General features: G+C 40.7%; 1 protein-coding gene across 7 annotated transcripts in view; it reads right to left on the bottom strand.

Moving 5' to 3' along the window:
• Nucleotides 1-12,580, bottom strand: part of ATP2B2 (ATPase plasma membrane Ca2+ transporting 2) — a 379,035-nt gene that overhangs the window by 42,623 nt on the left and 323,832 nt on the right. For all 7 annotated transcript variants that reach the window (XM_080994177.1, XM_080994174.1, XM_080994173.1 and 4 more), the window contains 2 exons: nucleotides 2,478-2,657; nucleotides 1,212-1,299 (listed from right to left, as the gene is read on the bottom strand). In XM_080994177.1, coding sequence (XP_080850303.1) covers nucleotides 1,212-1,299; nucleotides 2,478-2,657 — 268 coding nt within the window. The remainder of the gene's footprint in view (nucleotides 1-1,211; nucleotides 1,300-2,477; nucleotides 2,658-12,580) is intronic.

Here is a 12,580-nt window from a genome sequence, read left to right as displayed (position 1 = left end):
TCAGCTCTAGAGTATTTCTTATGCATCAAAGCTGAGACCCTGGTTTGTCCTTCAAGCAGCAGGAAAACACACATTCAGTCAAAGCTAGTTAATGTTTCAAATAATTTCATATTAACTTTGAAGGGACTACAAAAATACAAAAGCTAAAAATCCTCCCAAGCACAGAAAAGTTCTTCTTCCACTACAGTGGCTATTTAACACACACATGACGCCCCCCTCCCCGAAAAGAAACGTTCCTTGTTCGGTGTCCTCACTGCAGCTCTAACTGTAGTTATATAGGACATTCAGGGCTGCTTTATTTCTGTCAGATTCATATCCTGCACATGTAAACAACCCTGTTATGATTCACGCATTTACAGTGCCTCAACTTTGTTGACTGTGTTTTTTCTACAGAATAATTCATTTTACTCCCAGTCTATAATATCCGAATGAGCAATCCCAGAACGTTTATTTACGTTGCTTTAGAATACATTTTGTTTTAAGCTGACTACAAGACTACCTAGTCTAATCCTGAGGGATGCTGCGGGCACAAACACTTTAATTGGATTTCTGACATTAGAATGTTTTGCTTCTAGGAACATTCATCTGCGTATCTTCACAAGGATCATTTTACAGCAGACAGCTTGCTCCCTGGTTGCACGGAGAAATGAGAAAGCCACACACTAGACTTATTATTGGTAGTGCCAGTACTATAATTATCATTAATTTATAGAACACTATCAATGTATGGTGCACTTTACAAAGCAACATAAGCAATAAGGCAGATCAGCTGTGGGAAACACAACAAAGGAAAGGAGGGAGGAATTGAGAGACATGAGGAAGAGGAAAAGAACACCAGCTATGCAGTTAACCTCCTTTACCTTCATTTTAGTTGGTGAGTAAGAGTAAAAGGTTAAAGGAAATTCTTATCAAAAGAGTTAATGTTGCATTGTGTTGTTTTAAACAAAGTGTATTGATATGTAGGAAACTGTAGTGATATATTTTACTACTACTACTACTACTACTACTACTACTACAATTTGTTACCCACCCTTCTCTTTAGGTCTTAGGGTGGGTTACAATTAAAACACAACATTAATATTGAAACATGACATTAAAACCAGTTTAAAACAACTAAATCTACAGAATTATATATGTAGACACAGAAGGGCATATATATATATATGCATGCATCAGTGGTGCTGTATGTATATGGGTAAATTTGCATTCACCTTTGACTAAAGTGTGCTTATCAGTGGGAGATGAACGAGCAAGGACACGAAGTTTTGGCCATATCTTGTCAATGCGTTCCTGTTCAATCTGAAAGAAATAAGGATGAAACATTTGTCAGTCTTTCAGAAACCTTTCCACCACCATGTACCCTTTAGAATAAATGTCACTTTAAGGTTAACTTGTTTCCTACCTGACATTGCTAATACTTAAACAACTACAAGGGCTTCCTAGGGTTTTCTGCTGCTCTCATCCTCTGCTGTGTTTCACTCTCTGAGCTATGCTAGCCTATTAAAGAATGATTTGTTCCCCAATCTAATTACTATGCTCCATATTGTTATTTTCACCTGAGTAACAGTATAATGTCACTTCATAGAAGCCATGTTGCTTTCGGTGCCTTTACAAATATGTTTCTGACTTCTATCATCTGTCTTTCCTGAACCAGCTGCTGCATCAGCTCTTTATAAAGGAAAGACACTTTTCATATTCTCACTAAATGTAAATGATTGAACACACAGTAAACAAGCACTGACATGTTTATATCACCACTTCTAAAAATATTAATGCACTTTAGGGACGTAGTGAGGATACTGGGTTATCAAGCATTTTTTGGCCAAAGTTGTTGAGCAAATCGGACATTTTAACTGATTATAGAAAATTCCACCCCGATGCTGTTTTCGACTGATGCATCCCAGATATATCTGGGAAATTCCGGACACATGGCAGCCCTAGCATATAACATATTTGAACAAGACAAAGACAGAAACATCCTGAATCCCTACAAACTGTACAGTCAGCAAAGCTGGTGCATGAAACACAGACATCAACTCAATTGGCATTCAAGGCTAATACAAACCATGAATTAGCACAAATATATAAATGTGTAGGCTGCTTTGCTCCTCCTCTGGACCTGTTGCTGCTGTGCTTCTGTGAGCTAAGACTTGGCTTAGCATGTCATCTGAAACTGGGCTCATAGCTTATTTCCTCCAAACCACGAGCTCTAAACCAAGGACAAACCTCAACTTTAGCTCATGGTTTGTCTGCAGCAAGACAAACCCGGTTTGGACGACACAGCAACACAGAAGGACTGGAGAAGGAGAAAAGTAGGCATGATCTGCTAGCTTTTTAAAGAAATACAATCTTAAAAAGAGTACCATCTCTCCAATTCAGAAAAAAGGAAGAACGTGAGGAACAGCGCACAAGACAAATATGACAGGTTTTGTAACTATTTTATAGAATATTGTATGTTTTGTCCTGACATGACTTACATCTCCTTTCTCATTTCTGATCCTTCGGTTAAACTCTTTCCCCTCAATGCAGAGGAAATCTTCTCCAGGGTGAATTATCCCACACTTTATTGCAATAGCACGAGCTGTATTGATGTTGTCCCCTGTGACCATACGGACTGTAATTCCTGCTCGCTGACACTTTCTTATGGCTTCTGGGACCTAAAACAGTGAAATGAAATGGAGGGGGAAATATCAAAAACAAGCTGATCACGATCATATTTGTATTATAGCAGCAAAAGTACTGTGAGACCAAAAGAGATTGGTTTTCTAACATCTCCAAAAGAAGCATGATGGAGATGTAGAGAACACAAGATCATTTCTTCCTACAACAACTTATACAAGAGACAAATTTGAAATCGTTATTAACTTAATGTTCCATCCAACCTGTTATGACTGCCCAAGATGTTTTCCTGATGAAATATAGCAAAATCTAATTACATGTATAGAAACTGACCAAACTGACAGTTCAATCATACTTTAATACTAATGACAGGGCAGGTCTTGAGGGCAGCAGGCTGGCTTAGGGGATGTTTGGCAGGTCACATGGCACACATAGGTTTATCCTCCCAACACTTTGCCGCTGCTCCCTGCTTATGGAATGGCCAACCCTAATAAGTTACTTCTTGCAGAATATGCTGTATTCCTGCTATTGGTTTAGGTGGTCATGCAACTCTTTTATAGGCATTAGAAACAACTAGAAACCTAATGAAAAATTCCCAAAAGGTACTGAAAGCCTCTTATGCAGCTATGATGAATTGAAAGTAAAATTCTGAAAGGTTCATAATGGTATACTATCCTAACAACACCTAACAGTAGATGTATATGTTACATCTCACAATTTTAAACCAGCAAATACAAATTCAGCACCGCCTTACCAGATTATCTGAGCTCAGCTATTCCAAGAATAGCACCAAGGAGAAAAAGTAATGGGAATGCATGCTCTCTATCTATTCAGTGGCTTAAAAAAAAAAATCCCTTGCCAATACTAAAGTCATTATGAATAAGTTATAAGCCTACAAAAGATCACTCAAGGAGAATTTATATCTGAAAATCAGCATTATGTCCTGAAAGCACAGATATATTCCTAAAGCTCAACATAATCAATAGGCGGATGGCAGACTGCTTGGAAACCCTGCGTAAGCTGTTTCAAGCTACATGAAGAAAGAGTGTACTAGAGGCATTAGAAATAAACATAAATGTAATAAATAAATAAATAAGTACCAGTGGAACAGCTTAAGGAAGTTGTGGTACTTTCACAGCATAGATGTAATGGAATGAGTGCTCACATTCTGCTACATATCCACATTCAAGAAGTGTGGATGGGAAATAATGACTGATAAAGGAAGTGCACTCTGCGCATAATCAGAGTTAGGACTGATACACTTGTGATACAATCTTGAGAAAAACCAAGTAAGAAATAGGACATTAGCATGAACTTTCACTAACATCTACTGTAGTGTGAGGCACCACACTATAGTTATTTATTATAACATTTTCACCCACGTCTAAGTCCTCAAAGTTGCTAACAACCACGGCATATGACATAACATGATATGGCTGAGGTTAGGATATTGTTACGATATCTTTTCTTTAAAAGTTAATGTATGAAAAGGTTCATAAAAAGGCAAACAAAAATGATCAAGGGGGTGGAGTGCTTCCCCTTTGAGGAAAGGCTGCAGTGTTTAGGACTTTTTATCTTAAAAGAATCCTGCCAACCTAGCAGTTCGAAAGCACGCAGTGCAAGTAGATAAATAGGTACCGCTCCAGCGGGAAGGTAAACGGCGTTTCCGTGCACTGCTCTGGTTCGCCAGAAGCGGCTTAGTCATGCTGGCCACATGACCCGGAAGCTGTACGCCAGCGAGATGAGCGCCGCAACCCCAGAGTCGTCTGCGACTGGACCTAACGTTCAGGGGTCCCTTTACCTTTACCTTTTTATCTTAAGAGAAAAGACACGTGAGTAGCAACATGATGGAAGTTTATAAAATTATACCTCATGTGGAAAAAATGGATGGAGAAAATTTTTTATTCCTCTCTCATGGGCATACAATAAAGAAGAAGAAGAAGAAGAGTTTGGATTTGATATCCCGCCTTTCACTCCCCTTCAGGAGTCTCAAAGCGGCTAACAATCTCCTTTCCCTTCCTCCCCCACAACAAACACTCTGTGAGGTGAGTGGGGCTGAGAGACTTCAAAGAAGTGTGACTGGCCCAAGGTCACCCAGCAGCTGCATGTGGAGGAGCGGAGACACGAACCCGGTTCCCCAGATTACATGACTACCGCTCTTAACCACTACACCACACTGGCTCTCGGAAATGTCGGAAGATTCAGCATAAAAGAAAGCACCTATTTACACAGCACATAAGTTAAACTATTGGACTCACTCCCACAAAAGGCAATGACGGCCACCAGCCTGGATAACTTTAAAAGACGATTAGAAAAATCCATTAAGAATAAGACTATCAACAGTCCAGTTTGCAGGCTTCCCACTGTGAGAACAGGACATTAGACTAGATGGGCCATTGGCATGATCCAGCAGGCTCATCTTAGGTTCTGCTTTAAACAAGAGAAATTAGAAGATGCTCAAGAACTAATGCAGGCCAGGCTATAAACTCCTGTGTGGTTTTTTTTAAAAAAAGTGTTCCTAATTCAGTTTGTAAAATAATATTTTATGTTGTGATAGGAATTTTATGGTCTTAGATATATGGTAATGTTCATAAGTATACCAACCAAGCACATACATAGATCAGCACAGGAAGAACAACCTGGAACCATTTTGATTCCTAAACTAAGCAAATGTTTTCTCTGCAAGGTCAAACTGGAAAAGCCCCCCCCCCCCCCATTGTCTTTTCCTTCACAAATCCTGTCTTAAGGGTATGTCTGTGTTTGAATAGGGGTGAGCCTGTGACCTGGCCCAGGAACTAAGTATTTATCACTACAAAAGAACGGCCAGGCTCCCCAGGCAACCCAATCAAGTAACCTGCCAGACAGGAGATAAACAAGGACAGGAGAAAAACAACATTCAAATTTCTGTTTTAAGACCACCTTTTTTTTTTGATGTAGGTATGATGTATCTGAGGAGTGGTCTTAGGTTACACCCCTTCTGTGATGTATGTATGATGTTTCTGGGGGTGGTCTTGATCTACAGGGTGGCAATTTCAACAGTCTTTATAAGGCCTTGCAGGCCATTTTTCTGGGTCCTCCTCCTGTCCTGCGGGTGAGGGGAGTACCCTGTTGCAACAGATCAATAAAGATCAAGCTTACTAGCTGCTTTGCTTCTCAATATTCTCTGGTTGGCCTCTGTTATATTCTCCTACCAATAGGGAACCTATGTAAGGACTCTATATGGGCTCTTGGATACCCCATAAGGGAAAAGGGCAATTTTTGTTTACAACAATGTACAAGTATACTTATCTTGTTTTGGCATTGACAGATATGGATTCCTAATTAAAGATCTAACTAAAATGATATAATTTTCTTTCCTTTGAAGAAATCATGAGGAATTTTAAACAATAAACAGGTTGCTCCATGACACACAAACTTATCTTCAAATCTCACAGCTTTCTGTTATCCAGAAACTCCTTGCTACAACTATACGAGATCAAAAACAAAAACATCTCCCAATTTTGGGCACATATTAATTGCAAGACAACATGAAGAGAAATGCCTTATAAACTGCATGCTTCCAGTTTTAACTTTCATTTTACTATGATTTTTCTAATCACTTAAACTAGCACAACCCACCAGCATCCACAACCCAGTTTAGAAACCTAAATAGCTTATATAAAACAACTGTTGATTAATTTTCCAAAAATACTTTTATGAAGTTGTAATCCAATGAGTAAACAGAGTATGCAGCAATGAGGCTTCTAACCCTCCTGCAGAATTTTGTATGTTAAGATCTCCATAGAATATTGATGACTTTTTTATATACAGTGGTGCCTCGCAAGACGAAATTAATCCGTTCCGCGAGTCTCTTCGTCTAGCGGTTTTTTCGTCTTGCGAAGCAACCCTATTAGTGGCTTAGCGGATTAGCGCTATTAGCGGTTTAGCGGCTATTAAAGGCTTAGCGGCTTAGCGGCTTAGCTGCTAAAAGGCTATTAGCGGCTTAGCGGCTTAGAAAAGGGGGGGGAGCGGAAAAAAATCTCAAGACTCGCAAGACATTTTCATCTTGCGAAGCAAGCCCATAGGGAAATTCGTCCTGCGAAGCAACTCAAAAACGGAAAACCCTTTCGTCTAGCGGGTTTTCCGTCTTGCGAGGCATTCGTCTTGCGGGGCAGCACTGTAAAAGACTGAGGAATGTAATTAACTGTGCTGAATTATCCCTCATGAAGCTTTGTTTAGGTGTTACAGCCTGAATAATACTGAAGGTGCACTAAGAACCCTTTCAAGGTACAACAGAGATCATTAGAACCACAGAACTGAACTTCTATTAGCAAAGTAGTACACTAAAACATTTAATATATGTATATAGCTTTGATGTTTGACATTCCATCAATCAATGACTACTGCGATTTAAAACCAAAGGCTCTGCAGACACAGCAGAACTCCATGCACACAGTGGTGCTCCCTCTTCCACTCCTGTCCCCTCCAGACCCCTGTGCACCCTCACATTTTGGGGGCACATGGGGAAAACAGGTGTCCCGTTGTATCAGCAGAATGCTGCTGGCACGGCACTGGATGTGATCCAAAATGTTTTCTTCTATAGTGTAACACAGAAAGCTGAGAAATTTCTCTTGATATAAATTTGAGCAATCATAATGCCATCCTGGCGTACCACACCTCTCTCAATCCTTGTACGGCTAATAACATCATGTGGGGAAGCAGCCCCAATCCTATGCACAAGAGACATACAGACATGCAGACAAAGAAGTTAAGCCCTAGGGCGGCAGGGGCCGGTGTGGCTTGTACATAAAAGTCACCAAAAGCTCTTCAGAGTATGACACTTTGCCTGCAGATTTGTTGGCTTTCTTGAGTGCAATCCTATACATGGCTACTTAAAAGCAAGCCCTACCAAGTTCAAGAAAATTGACTGCAAGGTATAGGATCGCTTTAGATGACAATGCTAGGCCCCAGAGGTGGGGTACCTCAGACCCAGGGACTGAATGCTTCCCTCCAGGCCTTTGTATCTGGTCCTCAGAGCTCCAGGCAGGACACACCTTACTCCTCAGGTCACAACTCCCCCTGCTCAGTGATTTCCTTGAGTGCTTTTACCTGCCTGAAATGTGATCTTTAACTATGATAGTGCCTCTTGCTTGCCTAGATGGAGAGGCGGGGGGGGGGGGGTTGGAATGACAGACTATGCAGAAACCTCCATCTTCTGTGTGACTGAAATATAGCCTACTGTACATATTACACCAGTGTTGAAAGGTCTGCATTGGCTCCCTATTACCTACCAAGCCCAATTCACGGTTTTGTTGTTGACATTTGAAGCCCTAAGCTACTTGGAGCCAGGATACTTTGCAGACTGCTTCTCCCAGTACATACCAATCTGTTCTTCAAGATCTCCTAAGGAGACCCTATTGGTTATTCAGTGACCAGAGGATTATTCTTGGGATGCCTTCCCTCAGGTAATTTGTGAGGCAGAGACAGTAATCACCTTTCAATAACTCTTTTAAAAAAATTACCCAAGTTTTCCTGCACTCTGATGCTTACCTTTTTACATTTGCTCTGTGCACAGCACAGTTTTATTTGTCACATAGAGTTATGTTTCTATCTTGTTTTTTAGATCATGTTTTAAAGGTAATTTTATTGAATGGTGTTTCATAGTGTAAACTTACTGTAAACTGCTTAGAGATTTTTAATATTTTAAGCACTGCCTTTTAAAAACAGATAAATAAACAATGACATCAGCTGTTCTGCCCACTTTTGCCTCTGGAACCACCCACCACTGGCATGCAGCCCCTGGAAGGCTTTCCACAGGGTAATGTGACCTTCAGGGTGAAAAAAGATTCACCACCCTTCTATATACACTTACTTGGAGGCAAATCAGTGGGGCTCACTTCTGAGTAACTCTGTATAAGATTGCACTTTTAAGTTTGCCACATTTTTAGATACTGTTGGAAATGCTGTATGGAAGACCAAAGTACATTGGCAGGATAGCTCAGTTGGTTAGACCATGGTGCTGATAATACCAAGGTTGCAGGTTCGATCCCTGTATGGACCAGCTGCATATTCCCGCATTGCAGGGGGTTGGACTAGATGATCCTCAGGGTCCCTTCCAACTCTACAGTTCTGTGATTCTGTCTTAAGAATACAGCCATTTTACCACAGGGGAAAAATGAGGCATTGTCACTTGAGGCCTGCTAGGAAAGAAACAGCCGAAGTTCTACCACACACAAAAAACGTCTACCAGAAATTCTTCTCAGCTTTCAGTTGGTCTCAGTCACTCACATAATTAATTTGACTTAGTAATGTTCCCCTGTGACTTTCTAAATATCAGCTCTGGATGCCCATGTGCAACAAACAACCATAATATTTTACTGTTTAATTTAAAAGAGATGAGAATCGCCTTCCCACTATCCAAACAAATGTGGTTACCTCTTAAGCTGTTAAGAAAGGAAATCATGCCCAGGTGTGAAATCTCCAGAAATATCCCTACTAAAATCCAAAATAGGGTTTGTTTTCTTCAGAAAGTTGCATTCTGAAACAAAATGACTACCTGCATCATTTTGCCCCTTAGGGTAAAAAGCAGCTCAGAGGGGCCATTTCTATAAGAAAAGCAGTACTACACAGAGGAAAAGAAATGTGCCCCCTTCCAGTCAGACTGCAGCATCAAGGCAATTATGGGTTGAACAAATGTTTGCTGTGGGGCATTTTTGACAGATAGGTGGTGCCACCCACCTACAAATCACCTGATGTCATTATGATGCCAAGTTGTTGTCACTGAAGGCACACTGTCACCCTCAAGCAGCTGTCAGCAAGCCCCACTTAGCAAGGAATAATCAGGAGAGCACTTTAAACTTCTGATAGTTCCTTTGCACCATGTCTTTACTTGCTCCAGGTGTGGGGAAGGTGGACATAGTTTGAGGGAAATGGCCTTGTGAGCCAATTCGGACCCCTATCTAGATCTGTGCACTAGGAGTTCCCCATTGCTGTCCTAGATTCTAGGACTTACTTAATAGCTACTTAATAAAGTAGCCCCCTGATGAAGAAGAAAGAGAATGTAGGAGGTGGCAGCACTGACATTCAGCAGCAATAAGAAATATTTTTGTTATTTTTTGTCTTATTCATGCATGTTTTCTACCAAACGTAACTGCAAGTCTTTTAACTCAGACAATTCCTACACATTTCTAATGATTTTAACCACACTGGTCCAAAAATAAATAAAACAGGCTGTGAGATTACCACAAAGTGAAAATCACCAGAGCGACATTGGGAGCTGCTTGTTAGGAGTGACCGGGCTTATGAAGTGGCTGCCACACAACTGTGTTTCATGTGACAACTAGCACATTGCTTCTTCTTCTTTTAAATGAATAAGGTATTACAACTATTTTATTTCACTATCCAAAGGACTGCTTTTGTATTCTATTGTCACAACACATAGACCCATTTCTAGAGAAACACAGGCTGTTTTTAAACACCATCTTGGCTTTCACGTTGAAGCTGCATGTATACTTTCTGAAAACTAAGCTGTACGCCTGTCTGCCTATGTCTGTTTCTAAAATCTCTAAGCAGTGTGCAAAAATACAAACACAAAAACACGAAAGTAGTGTAATAAAAATACAGATTAAAAAAAACAACCTAGTAATAACCGCACCCAACATTATGGGTCAGGGACTGATTTTTAATGCACAATTCCTAACCCTATTTAATTTCTATGCCAATTTCTCGTAGTTCCTCTTGCCCAGTCGGCCAACTTTCACTGCCACCAAATACTGAAGACGACTGCTCATTGTCTTATGAGCCAGGTTTTCCAGCAGTTACCTCTCTGGTCAGATCCAGAAGCTCCTTATTGAACTCTTCCTCACTGCTCAGTGCCCTTAGATAGCCTTTCTGTCAATCTTCAGCTTAAGCCAGTGATTCAGCTCTTTTGAGGCAGACTATACTACTAGGCTTCCTCTAGCCTCAATAAGTCTCTTGCCCATACTGCTTTTCCTTTTCCTTCTGCTCCAGACCCCAGCCTTCTTCCTTCTGCCTCCTCCTCCTTCTCAGCAGTTTCCTTCAGTCACACACTCTCCCAATACAGTAGCCTATTGATGCTCTGGTCAGCCTACACCTCAACCAATGATATTTAAGCGGCAAAAAATTGTCATTGTCCCCTCATCAGATCACTTTTCCTGTGATCAAGAATTTCTATCCATCAAGCCAATCCAAAATTCACTTTTATAATCCTCTAACCCAGTATAAAAAGAACCTAGCTTTTACCAGTCCTGTCTTATATAATTAATAGCCAATGGTCAGCTGCCAATGGATACACTGTAATTTAACCTGAACCCTTCTATTACCTTCATATAAAACAAACTTTGTCCCTATAAACAAACTGCAAAATGTGATTTCTCCACATAGGTGCTCCTCACTATGGTGGTTACCTAGGCCTCCAGTAACAAAGATGGATCTATCAGTACCTCAAAATTCAAAAGGCTTCCTTCAGAGTCAGTAAAACCCTATCCAGAACTGGTAAAATCCCATGGGGACACTCATGCACAGAGTCTCCATTTTACCAATCCGCAGCTTAGCAGTGCATCCAGGGACCAATTAAGAACAATCACAGTGTCTCCTGCTTCAGACTGTAATGGCAAGATAGAGCTGGGTGTCATTAGCATGCTGACATTAGGAGAGCAAATATTCTAACAACTGCTTCCAGCAGTTTTGTATCAATATTAAACAGCACTGGGAACAAAATAGCGCTCTGTGGCATCCCACAGCACAGCTACCAGAAGGTGGACACATAAAAACCAATGCTATTCTTTGAACCCAACGCTGTAAGTAGGAATGGAAAGACTGCAAAACAGCAACTGACAGAAATGGTCCAGGAGGATACAGTGGTAAACAGTACTGAATTAGCTTGCTGAAGTGCCCTTTGGATCACATCTTGAAGCAACTAAACTGTTGGGAGGATGAAATTAGGAGCTCCATAATTTTTTTAAAAAAGTTATCAATTTAAAAAACAATATTTTTATTTCAAACTGCCATGCAACATTTCATCCAATGAACAAGCTATTTAGTGAATGAGCCAAAACCTGTTTGGAGTGGAAGACATTTCATCTAGATATACCAGACACATAATGGAATGGAAAAACAAGTCATGTAGCCCTTTTATAACCACCTACTGTTTGTTAATACATTATCAGTAATGATATCAAAAATCATCATAGCAAGTGTACCCATTCATGTCTTGTAATAAACAAGCTCCCCAAGTGAACATACAGTGGTACCTCAGGTTAAGTACTTAATTTGTTCCAGAGGTCTGTACTTAACCTGAAACTGTTCTTAACCTGAAGCACCACTTTAGCTAATGGGGCTTCCTGCTGCCGCTGTGCCGCCGGAGCCCGATTTCTGTTCTTATCCTGAAGCAAAGTTCTTAACCTGAAGCACTATTTCTGGGTTAGCGGAGTCTGTACCTGAAGCGTATGTAACCTGAAGAGCACCACGGTATTGTTATCAGTTTAGTGTTGAGAGATGAGAGGTTTGGGGACAGGGATGTGACCTGGAGGAAGAGCAGCAAGCAGAGAGAGAGAGAGCCATCGTGGATCTCTGCTTGAATCCAAGGCTATGGCTATGGGAGAAACAAAACCCTCATGGGGTGTTAAGGCTGTGGACCCCTCCACTGTAGGCTTAGGTTGTATATGTGTGTAAAGAAACCAAATATCATTTAGACACCACAGTGTCTGCTGTGCCTCATTTCCAAAAGGAAACATGAACCCTGGGGTAGCACCTGGAACCTCTGGAATCTCGCACCACTTGGAGATTGGAGTGTCGTGCAACAATATATAAACAGTGCATCAAAGGATGAGTCTTCTGGTACTACTCTCAAACCTGCTAAAATATGTGTGTTTGTGTGTGTGTTTTAAAAAGAAACATCTCTATGTGCAGACTTGCTTGGACCTATTTCTACCTACCAATTCCTTCTTCCTCATACTAGCTG

Source organism: Podarcis pityusensis (genome assembly GCF_964106645.2).
Source record: "Podarcis pityusensis genome assembly, chromosome: 2".
NCBI lineage: Eukaryota > Metazoa > Chordata > Lepidosauria > Squamata > Lacertidae > Podarcis > Podarcis pityusensis.
This window is presented reverse-complemented; position numbering and strand designations above follow the sequence as displayed.